The sequence below is a fragment of the Procambarus clarkii genome, chromosome 74 (genome assembly GCF_040958095.1).
Source record: "Procambarus clarkii isolate CNS0578487 chromosome 74, FALCON_Pclarkii_2.0, whole genome shotgun sequence".
NCBI classification, from domain to species: domain Eukaryota; kingdom Metazoa; phylum Arthropoda; class Malacostraca; order Decapoda; family Cambaridae; genus Procambarus; species Procambarus clarkii.
This window is the reverse complement of record NC_091223.1, coordinates 17,624,974-17,645,896: the sequence shown is the minus strand read 5'-3', so window position 1 is coordinate 17,645,896 and position 20,923 is coordinate 17,624,974. Positions and strand designations below refer to the sequence as shown.

The 20,923-nt window shown below is 37.5% G+C and overlaps 1 protein-coding gene across 28 annotated transcripts in view; it reads right to left on the bottom strand.

Annotated features, from left to right (window-relative positions):
* osa (trithorax group protein osa) overlaps nucleotides 1-20,923 on the bottom strand; it is a 427,150-nt gene that overhangs the window by 41,610 nt on the left and 364,617 nt on the right. For 25 of the 28 annotated variants that reach the window (XM_069313016.1, XM_069313017.1, XM_069313019.1 and 22 more), the window contains 4 exons: nucleotides 11,130-11,183; nucleotides 8,874-9,062; nucleotides 6,995-7,211; nucleotides 3,913-4,095 (listed from right to left, as the gene is read on the bottom strand). In XM_069313016.1, coding sequence (XP_069169117.1) covers nucleotides 3,913-4,095; nucleotides 6,995-7,211; nucleotides 8,874-9,062; nucleotides 11,130-11,183 — 643 coding nt within the window. The remainder of the gene's footprint in view (nucleotides 1-3,912; nucleotides 4,096-6,994; nucleotides 7,212-8,873; nucleotides 9,063-11,129; nucleotides 11,184-20,923) is intronic. The other 3 variants (XM_069313018.1, XM_069313035.1, XM_069313034.1) reach the window with 1 other exon arrangement.

The window sequence follows — 20,923 nt, the reverse complement described above, 5'->3', positions numbered from 1 at the left end:
CTGACCAGACTTCATGGTTAGTGGTCTGGTCAACCAGACTGTTGGACATGGCTGCAAGCAGCTGCCATATCCACACCCAAAGGTAAAGGAAGAGAAGGAATGGACTCTGTCCAGGTAATCATTAAAACATCCAATTCTGAATCCCTAAAATCCAGAAGCCAAAACTGGGGCATCCAGATCAATATGTGGCAAATGCCTAACACAAGCAAATTGAGCTCTTAACATGGCAGCTACTTGAAAAGTTTCCAAACTCGAAAACGCATCAGTAGGAGAATAGAGCTAGTAAACACATTTCCGAGTTGAAAATGTCACCGACCCAGAAGGCAGCATGGCGAAGGCAGATACAAGATAATCATCAGGTAGTAAAGACGATGAACAGCCTTTAAGTTCGTACTCAGCAAGTGCAGAATGGCCCGATTAATAGCTCCAGACAGAGATCCGTGAGAATATTTCCAGGCCCCAAGGAAGCTAACCAAGCAGAAGCCCCAGGAACTGGAGCTGCTCACCAGAACAATTCACAAAGTGCAGCCAAAAACCCAGGCAATGAATAGTGATCATGATGTGCCACTTGAACAATCATGCAAATCTCACCACGCCTCAATACAACCAAAAGCAAGCTTCCAGCCAAGGGCCCATGCAGAGGAATAAAAAATGTGAACAGCCCAAGGCAAGGCTCTCCACCCTGGTGGTTTGGCCTCTGAGAGATGAACTCCTGAACACACCAGAAAAGATAACCAAGTGTGCATGGGCAGTGCTAGCACGCACACACAGGGTAAGAAAGCACCGAGTGCATGTAGCCTGAAGCACAACAAAAGCCAAGCTCCAACAACAAGCCAAATAGATTGCTGAGCCTATTGAGCTTTACCATATTTGAGGCTGTTAATGGCATCTGCCTGGTGTATTCCATTTGCTAACTACCCTGGCAATGAAACAAATCTTTCTAATGTCGGTGGCTCATTTGGGAACTCGGTTTCACCTGTGTCCCTTTGGTCGTGTTCCACCCATGTTAATGGGTGGAACACAGTAAATACTTTTCTTTGTCCACCCTGTCGATGCTTCTGAGAATTTTGTAGGTGTATACCTGGAGCATACCTGGAGAGGGTTTCGGGAGTTATTGTACTCCCCGAGCCTGGCCTGGAGCCAGGCTCAACCTGTGATAACTTGGTCCAACAGGCTGTTGCTTGAAATGGCCCGCAGGCCTACATATCCACTACAGCCTGTTTAGTCTGACACTTGCAAGAACCTGTCCAAGTGCCTCTTGAATACATCCACCTTCATTCCGGCGATATTTCTAATGCTTGCTGGGAGGGTGTTGAACAGCCTTGAACCCCTGATCTTTAAACAGTGTTCTCTGATTGTGCCTATGGCACCTCTACTTCTCACTGGTTCTATTCTGCATTTCCTTCCATAACTTTCGTTCCAGTATGTTGTTATTCTACTGTACAAATTTGGAACCCAGCCCTCCAGTATCTTCCATGTACTGTATATATTATTTGACACCTTTCTCGACTCCTTTCCAGCGAGTACATTTTGAGAGCTTTGAGAGAGTCCCAATAATTTAGATGTTTTATCGTTTCTATACGTGCCATATATGTTCTCTGTATTCCCTCTATTTCACCGATCTCTCCTGTTCTGAAAAGGGACGTAAGTACCGAGCAAAACACTCAAGATGGGACAGCATAAATGATTTAAGTAGTGTTAGCATTGCTGTGGGGTCTCTGAATTTGAACGTTCTCATAATCCATCCTATCATTTTCCTGGCTGCCGCTGTATTTGCTCTGTTGTGTTCACTACACATCAGGTCGTCAGACATCATAATTCCCAGATCTTTTACACGTTGCTTTCCTTCTATGAGAAGGTCTGATTGTGTGAAATCCTATTATAGGCATAGGGTTTCTACTTGAAGGGGATCTGGGGCTTTCTTAGTTGAAATCCTGTCTGTGTCCTTATGTACATTGGATAACCTTTGACCCTCTTTGACATTCCATTTCTGGCCCTGCTAGTTTCTTGCTTTGTTTGGACAGGTTCTCTTCTTCCTGCATCTTGGTACAAGTTGGAAGCAGCCTTTACTTCCTACTGGTGAAATTTCAAGTCCCTCTTTGTGAATTGGCTTTGCCAACCCACCCCCTCTCACTCTCTTCGGCCATTCTCTTATGCAGGTTCCCATTGTCTTGTCGGCTTTTCAATAAAGCTTGATGAGACTTGCTTTGGTATGTGCTTCAAACCCAGTACTGCGAGTGTGTGAATTTGATTAATTTTTCTTTGTGTATGGTTTCTTTTCCACTTCCTGGTTTCAATATGCAGTCTTGGTTTCATCTTAGATGGCACACCCCTCTTTGCTTTCTTTGAAGAGGCTCTTCTTTTGTGGCTGCAACAGTGTCCTGTTCTATCCTGCCCTGCATAGGATAAAATTGGAGATGTCTCCATGTCCTAGTGCCTTGGTTGCCATCAGCTGGAGAGTGGGTTCCTGGTTGATGCCTGGTTGATGGGGTTCTGGGAGTTGTTCTACTCCCCAAGCCTGGCCTGAGGGCAGGCTTGACTTGTGAGAGTTTGGTCCACTAGGCTATTGCTTGGAGCAGCCCGCAGGCCCACCACAGCCCGGTTGGTCCGGCACTCCTTGGAGGAATAAATCTAGTTTCCTCTTGAAGATGTCCACGGTTGTTCCGGCAATATTTCTTATGCTTGCTGGTTCACACCTGCAGGTTCACACCTGCTTGAAGGAGGTTTACTCTTTGTGCAGGCAAGGTATCTTTTTATGCAAATCCCGATGGATATGTCCCCCTTAGGTATAATTCTACCCCATAGGTATAAGGAAGTCCTACTATCTGAACCATCACACATACAGTCAGGCATTCTGGGTGCAGAGGAAGTGCCTGAGCAAATCAAACACGGAACCACAATATTGAAAACTCAGTTAAGGAAGGCACAAGCAAGACACAGGTGACAGTCACCTGTGTCACCAAAGTCACACAGGTAACCCATGCATACTCTTGGCCAAGCAAGGTCCCTAGCACTCACTAGAACGACACAATAGGCAGGTATTTAACATGCACAGACACAGTCAAAAGGATTTTTTCCTCAGAAACTGAGAAGATTTGTTTTTCTCTTAACAATAGACCCATAGAGAAAACCAAATTTTATGCACTACCCGGAAATGGAGTGACCTGAAAGAGGGGTCAGCTCATAGAGGAAGTACGTAGCCTACAAACCCCCATCATCTCTGGCATGCCGACCACAACAAAATCAAACCTGCTAACAGTCAGAACAAAATGGAATGCTAGGACACACGCAAGATGGTCAGCACAGACACAATCATCAATAGTAAATGAAAATAACCAAAGCAAAGAAGCCTGGCAGAATTTATTTTCCAGTGAAAGTCAAAACCACTTTAGAAGAAGGCAGAGTGACACTTTAGAAAAGGCTAGTGACAGGCCTTCTAGACTTAAACAGGTCTTGAGCCAGTGACACCAGATGTAAGGGTGGTGGAGTAGGCTTCCTGTGACCTCAGGCAATCTGGAGGCAGTCTGGTAAGGTATTTACACCACAGCTACAATTGGGTGCCTTGTTAAGCTAGGAGAGCCAAATTTCCTTCAAGCAGTGGTTTATTTTCATGCTTCAAAGCATTTTGGTGGGTTTCTGAATTTTTATGATTAATCTCTCGTATCATGTTTCCCTTGCCTCGTCAAGTGTGCTATATCCTGGAAGGCTACAGAAGGGTCTCAAAAGGCCGGGCGAGTTGGGCTAATGTTTAATGGTTCCAGAGGCAGTGAGGAAAAAACACCTTTAATGTAACAGATTTGAAACAGGTTCCCTGCAAACCTCTCAAAATATTTATCTTGCAAAATACTAACCTCTAAGGGTTTCTACTTTGACAAAACACTGGGTGGTATTAGGTACAACTAAAACACTCACCAGAAGTTGATTGTGATGGCGGTCGTTGCGGCATGTGGCCCCCATACTCAGAAGAGGGTGGGTACTGTGGGTATGGACCGGGCACACCTGGTCCTCCAGGTACATGTGGACCATTGGAAAACCCATCCATGGAACTGCTGTTTGACCCCGCTGGTGGAAAGGAGTCCTGGGAGTTTGAGGACCCTGATGAAGAAGATCAAGTTTTCACGAAATCAAATTTTCAGTGAACATGAACCGGTAATTTTAAGCCAGCCTTTTGTTAAGGAAATGGCACCAATCTCTGCCATTTGTGTTCTGAGGTGAGGGGAGAGGTGGAAAGTTTAGGGCTGAGGGGCAAAGCAGAATGTATGGGGTGAGAAGAGGTGGAAGGTATACAGTGAGGAGCAAGATATGAGATACAGGGTGAGGGAAGAGATAAAAGATGTGAGGTAATGAGAGAGATATATGGGTGAGTATATGGGTGAGGGGACAGGTATATGGATGAAAGGAGACATTTATGGGCGAGTATGAATACAAGATCTTGGGGGATCAGATTTACAGAATTAAAAAAGTTAAGTGATTATTATTTTATTATATATTCATAAAAATTCAATCACATCATTATCATAATTCAATAATTTCCCCTTGACTTTCCCCATGTCAACATTAATTCTGAATTAGAGTCACTACACAAGAAATTGAGAGCAAATACAGCTGACTGCCCCTAGAAATTACATAACATATAATCTGGGCATACACAGAATACATCACCTTACAAATCAGACTCGCCAACGTCTAAAGTAAAGTGGTTATAGATGGAGGGGGGGGTGTACGGGTAACAGTCAAGGCCCCAACCAGTCAGAACAGGTCGGTAGTATCTGGCCTGCTCTCGCTAGATCTTCTGGTGGAGCGAGGCATCCTCTATCTAATGTACAACTGCTCAATTATTTAAGAGGGAACCAGGAGATGGCCTCTGGCTATCATCCTACCACACCTAGACAGCGGCTTGATTGACAGAAAGAACACAGCCACCCATCTGCACTTATCAGCTCAGCAGAAAGGCAAGGTCCATTGATATGACCTGACCTCTGGCCAACAACTGAACAGTAACACTCTTAAGGTGTGACTTTGTAATGTCCAGGAACTAGACAGACTGTTGCCACTCAATATCCAGTGTGAACCGACTCTACTTGTATCAGTGATGATATCGCAACCCTTCATGGTGTTGACACACAGTATGGTTTTCCATCTGGAAGATCCCGAATTACAAATTTACTTCGTTTACATGAGGTTATCTTGAGGTTATCTCGAGATGATTTCGGGGCTATAGTGTCCTCGTGGCCTGGTCCTCGACCAGGCCTCCACCCCCAGGAAGCAGCCCCGTGACAGCTGACCAGGTACCCAGGTACCTATTTACTGCTAGGTAACAGGAGCATCAGGGTGAAAGAAACCCTGCCCATAGTGTCTCGCCGGCGCCCAGGATCGAACCCAGGACCACAGGATCACGCGTCCAGTGTTCTGTCCGCTCAGCCACAGGCTCCCTCCCCTGAGAGCCACAGAAATTTTACAGGAAAGAGATGGTCGGCTTGACTGCATATGACTGGACCTACTGGAAAAGGCTTTCAACAGTTTCACATAAGAGGTTGTTCTGGAAACTGGGACATGCTGGAGGACTGACAGACAGACTCCTGACATGGATGAAAAATTTTCTAACAGACAAAAATGAGGTCAGTAATCAGAGGCAATGTATAAGACTGGAGGAATGTCACGAGTGGAGTACAACAGGTTCAGTTCCTGCACCAGTTATGTTTATTGTCTACATAAACGATCTATCAGAAGGAATACGTAAATATATGAACATGTTTCCTGATGATGCTAAGAAACTAGGGAAGAAAAAGCAACTTAGACAATTGTCATTTCTTTCAAGAAGACCTGGACAAAATAAGTGTATGGAGCACTACCTGGCAAATGGAATTTAATATGAATAAATGCCATGTTAAGGAATGTGGAATAAAAAAAATAGACCAAACACAACCTACAAATTATGTGAAAAAGCTTTAAACAAAATTCTTATTAATAAGGAGATCTTGGGGTGGTTCTAGAAAGAAAACTATTACCTGAGGGACACACAAACAACACTGAGTGAGGAGCCTACGCTACGCTTTCAAACTTCAGAACTGCTTTTAAATACAAATACTGTATGGTGAAATACTAAAGAAATTGTTTAGGACATGTGTGAACAAAGCTGGAACATGCAGCAGTTGTATGGTGCCCATAAGATGCTGATCATCTTAAAAAGCCCATCAACAAACTGGAAAAGGTGCAAAGACTTTCAACTAAATGGCTCCTGGAACTGAAAGACAAGAGCTATTAGAGGCATTAAATATGTCAAAACTAGAAAATAGAAGAAAAAGAGGCGATACGATCACAACATACAAAATAGAAATCGGAATCAACAAAAATGACAGGGAAGAATTCCAGAGACCTAGAACTTCAAGAACAAAAGGTCATAGATTTAAGCTAACTAAAAAAACTGCAGAAGAAATATAAGAAATTTCACTTTGGCAAACAGAGTGGTAGAAGGCTGGAACAAGTTAAGTGAGAAGGTGGTGGAGGCCAAATCCGTCAATAGTTTCAAAGCATTATATGACAGAGTACTGGATAGACACGACATCAAGGGTGTAGCTCTCATCCTGTAACTACACTTTGGTAATTACATAAGGGGCAAAACTGGATGACCTCTCAAGTTTTCAAAACAGAACTTGATAAAACACACTCAAACTATACCTAATCAAGCTGGCTGTGATTCACATGTCAGGCTATGAGTGGCCACACTCAACAGCCTGGTTGACCAGACCAGGCTGAGGGATGTTGACCCTCAGAATCCTCAAAAGGTAAATGAAATGAAAGGGAATAAATACTGAATGGGAATTTGCTACAGCAGCAACTCTTTCTTAATTTTCCATTGCAATCTTTATGTTGCTTTCGAAAATTCTGTAGACTAATTGCTGTTTGTGTAGGACTCTACTGTACTTTACTGCTGTACTACTGTACTTACTGCTTTACTACTGTATCATGCAGACAACCCACATTCACTACTTACCAGGGGAGGGCACTGATATCGTCTTCGTTGTTTTCTTCTTTGCTGCCGCTTCTATCTGGTTGACTATCGGTTGAGGGTCAATGCCTCCTCGGTCATATTTACACTCGTACGCTAAAATATGTTTCATGTAATGCTTGCGGAGGGTATATGAACCGCTTGATGATGCCCCAATGCCCATTACTGCTGCCACATCCTTCCACTGCTTGTTCTTCGTTACCTAAAAATTTATTGATGGATTGTGCATTAGTACAAAACTAACAATCTGATGGAACTTGATACAGCAATCTTAGTGATTTGCATGTCAGTTCAAACATACTCAAATCACTTAAATATTAATACAATTTTCTTAGTCTTACACCAGACACCATAAGATACAAGGTAGACTTGACTACCCAGTGAAGCACTGCCAAGTGTCGTGTAACAGTGGACCATAAACTCTCACCTACTCAGGGTTCCCATCTTTGTCAACACACACGCTGGGTGTGTTGACAGGGTACACAATGACAAACTATTTAGCACGGGTGAACACGAACAAGGAAACACAGATGGAAACTTAGTACTCTAATGAGCCACAGACACAATAGGAATAATATTTTTTTGTGTCATGGTAATTAACAAATAGAATGCTCTAGGCAGTGATGTGGTGGATGCAGACTCCATATACAATTTCAAATGTACATATGATAGAGCCCAATAATCTCAGGAATCTGTACACCAGTTGATTGACAGTTGAGAGGTTGGACTAAAAAACTGAAGCTCAACCCCACAAGCACAACTAAGTGAATACAACTAGGCTAGTATTCAATACCACCATGTGGTGGTCTGCTAGATTTAAAAAAAAAACATATTTTTGTTTAAATACCATAGTTTTCTTTTTTGTTCTCTTTTTCATTAGTTGCACTTATTGTGTCTCTGTTATTTCTTTGTTACTGCCCCACTATGTGCCTGCATTGTCAATCCTCAACATTTTTATACACATTTGAATCCTTGTACAAGCATATGGTAATGGCTTTACTGTTTGTTGTCAAAACAATATGTGGAATTCCAGCAAATTTTTCAAGTGATCCTTAAAGTCTCCACCACTTGAGGATATTTAAAATACCTGAGGAATATTCCATGTGAAAAGTAACTGCATTAGATATCGATCGATAGCTATGCTCTGTAAGTCAATAAATGCATTGCAATAAAATTACCTTTTTAAGGAGTTTCCCCCATCATAAAACATATTTCATCCTTTTACAAATAAACTACTGTATACACGCACTATTATGTAATAGACCAACAAAGTCCCCCCCCCCCCCAAAAAAAAACCTGCTTGTTATCCTACACCATTTATGTGGTGGTCAAGTGATACAAAAGATGGAGTAAATAGAACCACTATTAAGAGTCATGACATAAGTAAGACATTTCTCTTCATTATCCAGGCAAATACAGCACGCTATTATAAGAAAATGTACGTTTTGTACTATTAATGTTCTTGATGATCCCAGAAAAAGAAGCAACAACCAAATCTTAATTTTTTTCTAAGCCTAGTATATGCATGTGTTTAGAAATTAGGCATAAGATTGCATGCTAGGCCTAGGACAGATTATGTTATGTTTATCGTAACTGTTTAACTTTTTGTTATACCCTTTACATTGCTAATAACACAAAACATTAAGTTTGTTTTTACAAGTTCATGTTTTGTATACAGTATTCCATCAAGAGTAGCTATAGGTTCTACCATTTTTAGAAAACGGCTCAATTTATTCATAGATATTTCCCTAAGTAAAAGCTTTTCTACTGAAATATACTGTACATTGCTCAACAATAAGCATTTAATGAGAAAGGTTATTGATGCATTCAATTAATGAACTGTTCTCAAGTAAAATCAACATACCTCCACAAATCCTCCACGTTCCCGTACGTGGAGATAAAGGGCGTAGAGATCAAGAGGATTTTTACTGATGGTGGGGCAAGCAGTGATGGGAGTCTTATTATCATCCATAAAAGTCAATAGCTTGTCCAACCAGACTCGTCGCTCCGGAGAGTCCGACATTTCATAAAGACGAGCCAGATTCTCTCCCGGCTGCAAAGGGAAGATTCAATAATTGCAGTGAGACATACAAATTGTAGGCATATACGGCAGTGTTCTATGCATAGTCTCCCTCACTAGCAGCTCAAGAGCATAGCATGTCAACCCAGACTGTGATTATGACTTCCTTACTTAAATGTTATTCATATACTGAACTGCAAGTTTTGAACTCATATCTCAATTAATATAAAAATCGAGATGGATCAATAATGAATGTGCAAGTATATAAAAAGCAATCAAGTACAACTAATGATAATTATGATATAAGGATGAATAATAATATCGAACATTCTGGGTCAACATAACTGCAATTTGTTATATATTACAGCCTTAATTCCAAATAACAAACAGGATATAAACTATGAAAAGAATATGCAGCAACCTCCAGAGGACATAATCCTCTAATTAGAAGAGAATACCAAGATTGTTCTACAGGACTAACTTGATAACTAGGCTGAAAGGGAAGGCATTATGTGGGCTTCACTACAACTGGTTAGCACATCTCAAAAGCATTGGCAGAGAAGGGGTTTCTATAATGTAGACCAGAGAGCTAAATATTCCCCTTGTACAGTCCTACTTCCTAAAGGTACACTATACTTTAGGATACAGCAACCTTAAGAAAACTTAAGATACAGCAACCTTATATACAAGGATATAGGGCAAATCTGGTCACATTTGAACTTCCATGGGACTTGATTTAATTCTCAACAGAAATTGCTTGAAATGTTCAAGGATTTTATTACATTAATGGGAAAATATCATTAGTATTCACATGGATGCACGTAGCAACTTGGGAAGTACTAGTACTGTATGCTTTTGCTGTTCTTACAGTTCCTCAGTATCTAAGGTCTGTGATGCAAATTGTAATGTATCGAAATTTGATGCATTAAAAGTGGGAGTATGATTAATTAAGGAAAATAATGATAATGTCAAACTTCATTCATAAACCATACAACAGAGAGGACTCGCTGAGACAAAGTAAAATCATTCCCACAAGGTTTAAATCATCAAAAGTTCTTATGCAGAACTAAGTACTGTATATACTCATCTTTAAGCCGCAATGAACACAATGTGAGAGATCTGATGAGTATTCAAGTTAAAACTGTGGTCTAAGCAAGACTGTTAAAACTAAGAAGCCTACGCATCACACTTAAGAGTATGAGCTACAACAGGCCAAGCATACATAATATCAAGGACAAACAGAAGACTATTACCTCTCAGAGAATCACAAGATGTAGTGTTTCCCAAAAGAAAAGAATTACCTAAGAATTTAATGACTGAAATCAGTCTTATAGTTTCTGTCAATCCAAGTTATTAAGTACTAATTTTGATGCCAAACTTTGACAATTTTCTGAACATAAAGCATCATGAGTAATAAAAACTAGAGTGCCAACAAATGTGAAGGACTTAAAAACATTAGCATGATGCTTGAAGCAAAGAAAAGAGCCAAACTTACCAACAAAGTCACAGCTTCATCTACAAAGCTACCAATACCGCAAGATCCACCCAGAACAGCCAGCACAGTTCTGGGACGTTCAGTAACAGGCTAGCAGTAACTAGCTACTGCCGTGACGAGCTCTATTTCAGCAAGACTACTGCTAGTGCCATGCTATCCATGCTTCCTACTAGGGCCAGTTGTTAAGCTTACTCAAGCAAGTCATGTGCCAGGGACTCATCTGGCTCTGCCTCTGCCCCCTACTAGTCTAGGAGATTTGTTTTCAACATTTACAGAAGATTCTCAAGTCATGTAGGCTTTATGATTTTAACAAACTCGAGACCTTCTGTTTTTAAATTTCATATATCAATTCAACTGTTAGCATAGGTAGGAGAGCATCTTACCTCAATTATATCAGAATATAATGAAGAATCTACAAAAGCAGAGGAAGAGATTTAGTAAGCAGGAGCAAAGACTAGAGAGGGGCAGGATGGAAGCGTCAACCAATAGGCTGGTTCTGTGGAGTTACGGGGAGGGCAGATCTGCTAGGGAGTGGGGGGCAATCAGGCCTGCAACAGTTAGGTAGTAAATCCAAAAGTGGGCTGGGTGTAAACCTTGATATTAACCTTGGATGGTCTGTAGATGTCTGGGGGTGGGGGTGGTTGACTGTTAGCATACACCTGAAAAATGTCACGCAACGTTGAGATTTACCATGGTTTCTGTTAACTTTGGTCCGTTTAGAAAAAAGTTACTGATAATGACTCGGCCTTTACTCAGAAGCAGCAGCAGCTGCAACCCCTCCTGTGCCACTTCCTTGTAAAGGTCAACATTTCAGCAAATTATAACGAATAACCTTAAACAGAATGGTAACATTTGTGGCATGGGGGTGAGTGATATTTCCACAATGCTATATTCACTTATTACTACTAATTTACAAGTCTATCCTCAGCACACTACTCGTACTACCATGCCTCAAATTTCAAAATTATACAAATAAAAATAAGTTAATGAGAAAAATAAATACATTATTATATATATACATTATATATATATATATATATATATATATATATATATATATATATATATATATATATATATATATATTATATATATATATATATATATATATATATATATATATATATTATATATATATATATATATATATATATATATATATATATATATATATATATATATATATATATCTATATATATATATCTATATATATATATCTATATATATATCTATATATATATAACTATATATATATATATCTATATATATATATATATATATATATATATATATATATATCTATATATATATATATCTATATATATCTATATATATATATATCTATATATATATATCTATATATATCTATATATATCTATATATCTACACACACACACACACACATATATACATATATACAGTATATATATTTCATTGAAAACAGCAAAGTTTTAGATTTATAATTCTGGCACGAATCTTCTCGATATTTCTTATGTTTTCCTTCACTGAAGTAGGAAGTTTCAAAATTAACTCTCCAAAGTTCTTTTTTACTTTTTATGTCTTGAAGTAGGTAGAGAGTAATTGTGTCAGCCCCAATGATCTCAGTATATAGACAAGACGACAATGTCCTTCTCTAGGCGATTAACAATGCACAAACAACAAGGCTCCATCATGGAACACATAATCGCCACACACAACGAGACGATCACCAGGGATATTTTGACGAACAACACCGAAATAACTGATAGATACAATGATGATAGAAGATTAGGCTTCAGTGAGGTGCTGCATATCAAGTCCAGCAATCAACAACCAGCTTATACACAGTTACACTCTACCCACTTCAAGACCCCGGGCCAACGCAGACAGGGGCCAAATGACCCTGCCACTGAAACGGAAGCAATACTCAAACTCTATGTTGATACATTTAATACCTTATACCCTATTAATGCCCGTCATCCATATGTTACCTATTCCTCCATATGTTATCTAACCACCTCACCATAAGATAATATAACCCAGTGGAAAGCAGGGTAGAATTTGTCTTTGAGAATGTGAGGAGGAACCTTGCGAAATGCATCACTAGGCGTCAGACCCAATAAAAAGTAAAAATGAACTTGGGAAAGTTAATTTTTCAACTTCCTGCTTCAGTGAAGAAAAACATAAGAAATATCGAGAAGATTTGTGCCAGAATCATAATTCTAAAATTTTGTAATTTTCAACATACATACATACATACATATACATACATACATACATATTATATATATATATATATATATATATATATATATATATATATATACATATATATATATATATAATATATATATAATTAATAAATTTTTTACTGAAAACCAAACTAATATTCCCTCACATTCTTCTTAACAAGCATTCTCCATGGGTTGGCTTGCTCCAATTCTAAATGCCACATTTGTTTTCATGTTGACCTATTAATCGTCACTTTTGGCCTGTGACCCCCTTGAATTCTCTCAGGTGCCGGCACTTTCATTCTCAATTCAACACACATACACACACACACATTGTGACGTCTAAGGGGTTCCAGGGTGAAAGACTGTGCACAAAAATTGAAAACACTACTACTGTACTGTGGGAGGATGGGAGGAAGATATGGCTGAAGAGGCACCACTGGAATTTGAGATTCATGAGGTGTGCTGTATTCTTTCAGCCAAAGAACTCACTCATTCATAAAAACATAAGAATTAAGGAACCTACAGAAGGCCTATTGGCCTATATGAGGTAGCTCATACTTATAACCAAATTAGAACACATCAGTTCTGGTTGTGTTACATCATACTCCTAGACATTTACTAATTTTAAACACAAGAATCATAGAATCATTTCAAATGAGAAATTTTTGAGAATACAGGGATAACTGTAACCTTTCAGTGTTCAACATTTAATGACTCTGGGTAAGAAATGAGTACAAGTGAACCTATTAATATATAATACTCTCAGGATATTTGACCTCTTCACCCACTAAACAGCAAAGTACTGTACACGCGCGCGCACACACACACACAGAGTGAAAAGTCAAACAATACTTTGTCTCACTTCATATTAGGCTATGCTGGTGCAATGGCTTACTCAAACAGCTAAAAAATTAATTATTGTGATTTGCGTGTATATCATGCACATGACTTGTGAATTGTGAATGAGTGAATTCCTTATAGGTAAATATTTAGCAGTGAAATATTACTTGTTTTCCTAATCTACATATCACATTATGAACTAAATACAGGTAGAGAGTTATAACTCATACATTTCTATAATAAAACTGAAGACTCCTAAAACTAAAATTATTATTGTTCATTAAATATTATCTCATGCACACAAAAATGTAAAAATCTGAAAGCATTTGTATAGGTTATATTGGTGTCTTGAGAGTTGAGTAGTGCCACATGGGAAACCCAGCCAGAAAACTGAACATACAATCCACTAAATCCTAATAGGCAACACCTTAAATGTGACAGCCGAGATTAATCCCCCCCCCCAACCATTTGAGACAAAATCAATGAATTGAATACCTGATTTGTTCCTTTTTTGTCAACAATATAACTACCTAAAACACTGTACTGTACATACAATAGCCAAGATTAGGTGCAAACTTCCAACTATCAACGGATTCCATTGATCCACGGATTCGACTCAAGGTAAGGTAATGATCCAATATGTACCATATACGTCCAAATCTCACTGATGATGTAGTTACACCCCTTGTTACCACATTACCAATTACTAGATTTGCTGATCATAATCAATCCATCTCTCAACTATGTTGTATTATGAGATATTTATTAATATTCAATAACTATACAGTACTTGTAAAATGAAAATGCTGTTTCTAGATGGCTATCTTGGGTCCCCTAGCAAGTATTATTTACAGAAATGTTGAGTGACGCAGAATTCCCGCATTGAAACAGCTGGGCTACAATTTGTTATGAAACTTGAGCATGAAGCCAAGCACTAGGAGCTCTATTTATCCTTGATACAAGGGTGTTCTAGTACAGTTCGCCTCATTCTTGACTCAAATCAGAAATCCTGGACAGGACAGAAATGCTTGAGCATGTTTCATTTCTCAGACCTGGCCCCTGGGCCTAGGTTGGGAACAACAACAACTCCCAGAACCTCCATCCAGGTACATTTCATGAACAAATTGGCTCTCCTTAACTTCCACTTTATAATGGCACAAGTATAGAATGATACATCTGGATAAGACGCAGCTATCTCGACTGCTGCTGTAAAATGATTATCGAATCTATTCAGTAACGCACACCATGCACACAGCCTCACTAGGGGAACCTTGACGAGTCCCATCTCCGACACTGATATACAAGTAAATGTCGGAAACAATGTATCCAACCAAATTACTCAAAACATTAACATTATGTTCCGCATAAAAATTTGATCAAGAGTAGTTCTGCGTTTACAGTCTACGACTATAACCTCAATACCACTCGTGTGCCTTATGGTCATTAGCAAATGTACCCCAGGACCCCTATACAGGCACATTTCAAAGTGCAAAACCACTTTAATGTTAATACAAACCTCACCTCTATAAAAATAAAGGTAAATCAATGAATACCTATACATACCTCTATCATACTTTCTCTCATTCACTTTCTCTCACTTTACACCTCAAATTATCATACACTATATACATTTATATTTACATTTATACACATTGCATAAATAAATAAATAAAAGTAGGGGCATAGAAAAAAATACTCAAGTGTTCAGGGAGAATCCATAATGTCTTCTCTGAATACTCTTTACTTTCTTCTCTGAGGTTATGGGTCCCTACAATTGTACCAGTGGTGGTACCCCTATATTTACAAGCATGAAAACTTGTACATTTGTACAATAAATAAATGTACATTTGTAAAAAACTTGTACACAATTATATATACTGTATTATCATACACATGTACAATGATGCACAAATATATTAATATACAGCACTTATGAACAAAATTGCACTTACATAAACAGAAATGCACACTCCTCACATGTATAGCATAGTACATACTTGAAAACTAGATAGCAAACGTCATGGTGCAATTTTTCCATTAGATTAGTTCTAAAACTGGCTATCCTGGGGATATAATAGATCAATTTAAATAAGCAGCTTACATTAATGACCATATGTAGACGCCTGTTAATTCAAATTCAATATAAAGAAGCATTTTGAAAATACTGAGAATACCCCATATTCTCAAGATGCACCTAATTTCAGACCTGGAAATAGTTACATACCCGAGACCTATGGCGAGATCAGAGAAGGCAAAGCAGACAATACACTGGTATTAGGAATAGTGCAACCATCTACGTCAGAAAAATGAAAACATGAGCTAACAAAAGTTAAGTGCTGTATTGCAAATAATTTACACTATTAACAAATGTCATTATCTGACACGAATTTACAATATTATCACCTCAGTGGCAAAACTTGAATAGCTGAGCAACCAAATATAAATAGTGGTATGTGTACAATTTCAAATTCGTGGACTAAGTTAATTATTTTTGAAAAAATACGCAAAACATTTAGCAGAAATGATGACAAAGGCCTGACAGTGAGAGTAGACTTTTTTTTTTTTTTAGACGACATTTGTTCCACTCCTGTTTACATAGTACTGTACTTATAGTAATAATGTGGAGCTTTGTACATATATAGACAATGAACAATTAGACAGTAGAATTTGGTACTATTGTATTTCAACAAACCAGAATAGAATTTTGTATTTACATGGCTAATAAAACCTAACCAAACCACCCCTAAGCCTAATATATGCCATCTGAAGCCTAATATAGTACAGTATAAAGCAACAGCAAAAGAGCCAGTATCAAGACGGACATTGAAGTTTCATTATTCTTAACTTGTCAACTTTCCTGTTTATAATTTATTGGGTAAATCTTGTGTATGTAACTTAATGAAAATAGATAAGCAAAATCTATGACAAAATACATCATATGTCCAACCAATGAGGTATTTTTTTAAATGCATACAATGTATATATTTGTGTGTATATACTATACATGTTTTGCATGAACACACACACACACACACACACTAATCAACATTGTCTACCATCTACCACTTGCAAACAGTGGTAGACGGTTGGAACAAGTTAGGAGAGAAGGTGGTGGAGGCCAAGACCGTCAGTAGTTTCAAAGCGTTATATGACAAAAAGTGCTGGGAAGACGGGACACCACGAGCGTAGCTCTCATCCTGTAACTACACTTAGGTAATTACACTTAGGTAATTGCACACACACACACCCTAGGAAGTGATGTGGTGGAGGATGGCTCCATACACAGCTTCAAGTATAGATATGATAGAGCCAAGTAGGCTCAGGAATCTGTACATTAGTTGATTGACAGTTTACAGGCGGGACCAAAGAGCCAGAGCTCAACACCCGCGAGCACAACTAGATAAGTACACGTACACGTACACACACGTACACACACACACACACACACACGGCTTAAAGCACTCGACAAAATAGCACATACAATGTTAGGAAAGTTATTTTAATTAGACAATGCATATTAAAAGTAAGATTTTCTGCTAGATATCTCCATCAGACAACTGTACCTTAGATAACATTACTATAGTTATGAAATTAAATGATAGATAGATTCATTTGTACATGCCTTATCTCTAACAAATTATAAACTATTATATATGTATATAATATATGTGTGTGTGTGTGTGTGTGTGTGTGTGTGTGTGTGTGTGTGTGTGTGTGTGTGTGTGAAGGTAGTATATATAATGAAGGTAGAGTGGAAAAACTTGAGTTAGAATCATGATGTGGTCTCACAATGTCAGTGTGATATCAAACTCCATCTTCAGGAGTAAACACTGGAAAATATTGCAGTTCAGTAAAATAGCCTTTAAGCATTAATAAAAACAAAAATATAACACTGTAAAACAAAGAGGTTATATCAAATTTGTCCTAAGTATAAATAAAGTGCAAGGCCAGAGCAAATTACAGTACTTAACTTTTTTTTAATTGAAATTGGAGTCACTCAAAATGACAAAGAACATTTTTAAAGCAAACTTTATGTACAGGAATAAAACCAAACTATAAAACAAACAAAAGTAGTACATTAAAACCACCAAATTTCCTTAACTATGTTTTCATAACAAAATTTAACAATATATCAGAAAGATTTGCACCGACATCAGCACATTGCCTAGGAAGAGATTTAGAACTATACAACCTCTTTGGTTGTATAGGACCAGCCGTTGCTTCTCGATCAATCAGCCAGCAGCATTGATCTATGCCTTGCCGATCGATGAGTATTTACAAGACATCTCCATATTGTCACCAGCAGTACCACCACAGAGTAGCTAGGAGTTCCTCAAACCCACCTTGGACCATCCATCTCACCAGTCAGATGGTCTCAGCCGCCAGCCGAGTACTGCTATCATGGCAGTACTCATGGCAGGGCTGCCAACCCTGCCTCATGAGGCTGACAGCCTGTCTCATATACAAACCTGCTTATAGCTTTATGGTATATAACTTTTTACTGTACCTTGTATATATTTGTTGACCATATTGTGTTCACTGACCTTGTGTCAGGATATTACAAAAAGAGCATAGACAACCTCTGTATACACAAGAGATCAGACAATCTCTATGCATATACAAGTAGTCAAATCATCTACATTACACATCTATTATTAGTTATTTAAGAAGGTTTAAACATCTCAACATTAACCTTAATATTATAATTCCCAAACTTCCATGATTTCCTGGTTGTTTACCAGACCTAAAAATAAATAACATAACTACCCCTCATAATATTTGTTTAGCAATTTTTGTTTGTTATCAATTTCATTAAATATTGATTATCATTTTCCAATTTGCCTTATTTAATTTTGTTTAATTTTCAATTTAATAAAAAAATAATTAGTAAAAAAAATTGTCTTTAGATGGCATTGTGCAGTACATGTATTGTCTCTTGTTTATTCAGTGGTTATTCCAGGTTTTGGGTCGTTTCTTAAAACATGGGCCACAATACAGTACTGTATTCATAACACCCATTCTATTTATAACGGTTAGAATTTTTGTTATTCAAATAATTGTTCTGTACAGTACTCTATTGTAATCTACAATGAAATTTAATGTTTCAGTACAATGGAACCTCGGTTTTCAAATGCCCCTCTTTTTTAATTTTTCGATTCTCGAGCTCAATTTCTTTGAAAAATTTGACTCTGTATTCGAGGTTTGTCTCGGTGCTCAAGTTTGTTCATACACGTATGGGCCGACCAAGCACGTGACGCACTTCAGTTTACCAGTAAATTTTAGTGCCTAATGACGACTGCGATTGAATTCTTTGTGATGAATTTAATTGCTTTTGTGCTATTTTGGTTTCTGAACATAAAAGTTCTTATTATATATATATTCTTATTATATGTATCATGCCATGAGTTCCAAGAAACTCAGTGGTAAAGTTCAACCTAAGAAAATAGTTGTGAGGATGACAATAGAGGAAAAGAGAGATCATTCATAGTGAGAATGTGATGTCTCACTACAGACAAGTGTTAAAATGTAGGGAAAAACAAGTGTCTATAGACAGATTCTTAGTAAGACAAGCAAGCAGTGATCCACAACTAGGTTGTATGCCTGCAAAATGTCATCACTGCTGTTATAACGGAAGGGAACTCACCTTCCAAACACTAACACCTCTCTCCCCCCCCCCCAACCCCCCTAGGTATGTGATGGTACAGTTGACTACGGCACGTCTGGGAACATCTTGTGCATAAGTTTGAACCCTCATCAAGGCCCTTGTGGATTTGTTCATTTGATATATCACGCTATTTTGATTTCTGTGTGTGTCCTCAGTAAAGGTAAGATATACTTGTACATACTGTAGTACAAAATATAAGTATGTATAAAATGTATTTTCAAGTTAATATTTTTAGGGGTGTGGAATGGATTAATTAAATTTACATTATTTCTTATGGAAGAACTAGTTTTCGTTTTCAAATTTTTGGTTTTCGAAAGGATTAAATACAAAAACGAAGGTACCACTGCATAAAAATTTGTTTGGCAGCGCTAACCTAATGTATAGATGAGAGAACATGGCACTTTGAAAATCACTTGAAATAATTCCGGGTTATACACTGGATAAACACAGATTTCATCAAGAACTAAAAGGAAATGCTTTGGTTTTACTCTTGATGCTGGTTAAATGAGAAAAATTAAACATAAAAATGACTACACACCACATTAACATAAGGTTACACTTAACCTATTTTTCACTCTCTTGAGAAACCCTTAGTTATCTTGGGGTACCACAGAGCCAAGGTTGAGAAACGCTGATTTAAGGTGTGATTAATATAATGATTGACCTAGTGATATTTTTGTAATACAATACACATATATAGAATCTTTTTTTTATTTATAATATATATATATATATATATATATATATATATATATATGTCGTACCTAGTAGCCAGAACTCACTTCTCAGCCTACTATTCAAGGCCCGATTTGCCTAATAAGCCAAGTTTTCCTGAATTAATATATTTACTATAATTTTTTTCTTATGAAATGATAAAGCAACCCTTTTCTCTATGTATGAGGTCAATTTTTTTTATTGGAGTTAAAATTAACGTAGATATATGACCGAACCTAACCAACCCTACCTAACCTAACCTAACCTATATTTATAGGTAAGGTTAGGTTAGGTAGCCAAAAAAAGCTAGGTTAGGTTAGGTTAGGTAGGTTAGGTAGACGAAAAAACATTAATTCATGAAAACTTGGCTTATTAGGCAAATCGGGCCTTGAATAGTAGGCTGAGAAGTGCGTTCTGGCTATTAGGTACGACATATATATATATATATATATATATATATATATATATATATATATATATATATATATATATATATATATATATATATATATATATATATATATATATATATATATATATATATATATATATATATATATATATATATATATATATATATATATATATATATATATATATATATATATATGTCGTACCTAGTAGCCAGAACTCACTTCTCAGCCTACTATGCAAGGCCCAATTTGCCTAATAAGCCAAGTTTTCATGAATTAATTGTTTTTCGACTACCTAACCTACCTAACCTAACCTAACCTAACTTTTTCCGCTACCTAACCTAACCTAACCTATAAAGATAGGTTAGGTTAGGTTAGGTAGGGTTGGTTAGGTTTGGTCATATATCTACGTTAATTTAAACTCCAATAAAAAAAAATTGACCTCATACATAATGAAATGGTTAGATTTATCATTTCATAAGAACAAAAATAGAGAAATTATATTAATTCAGGAAAACTTGGCTTATTAGGCAAATCAGGTCTTGCATAGTAG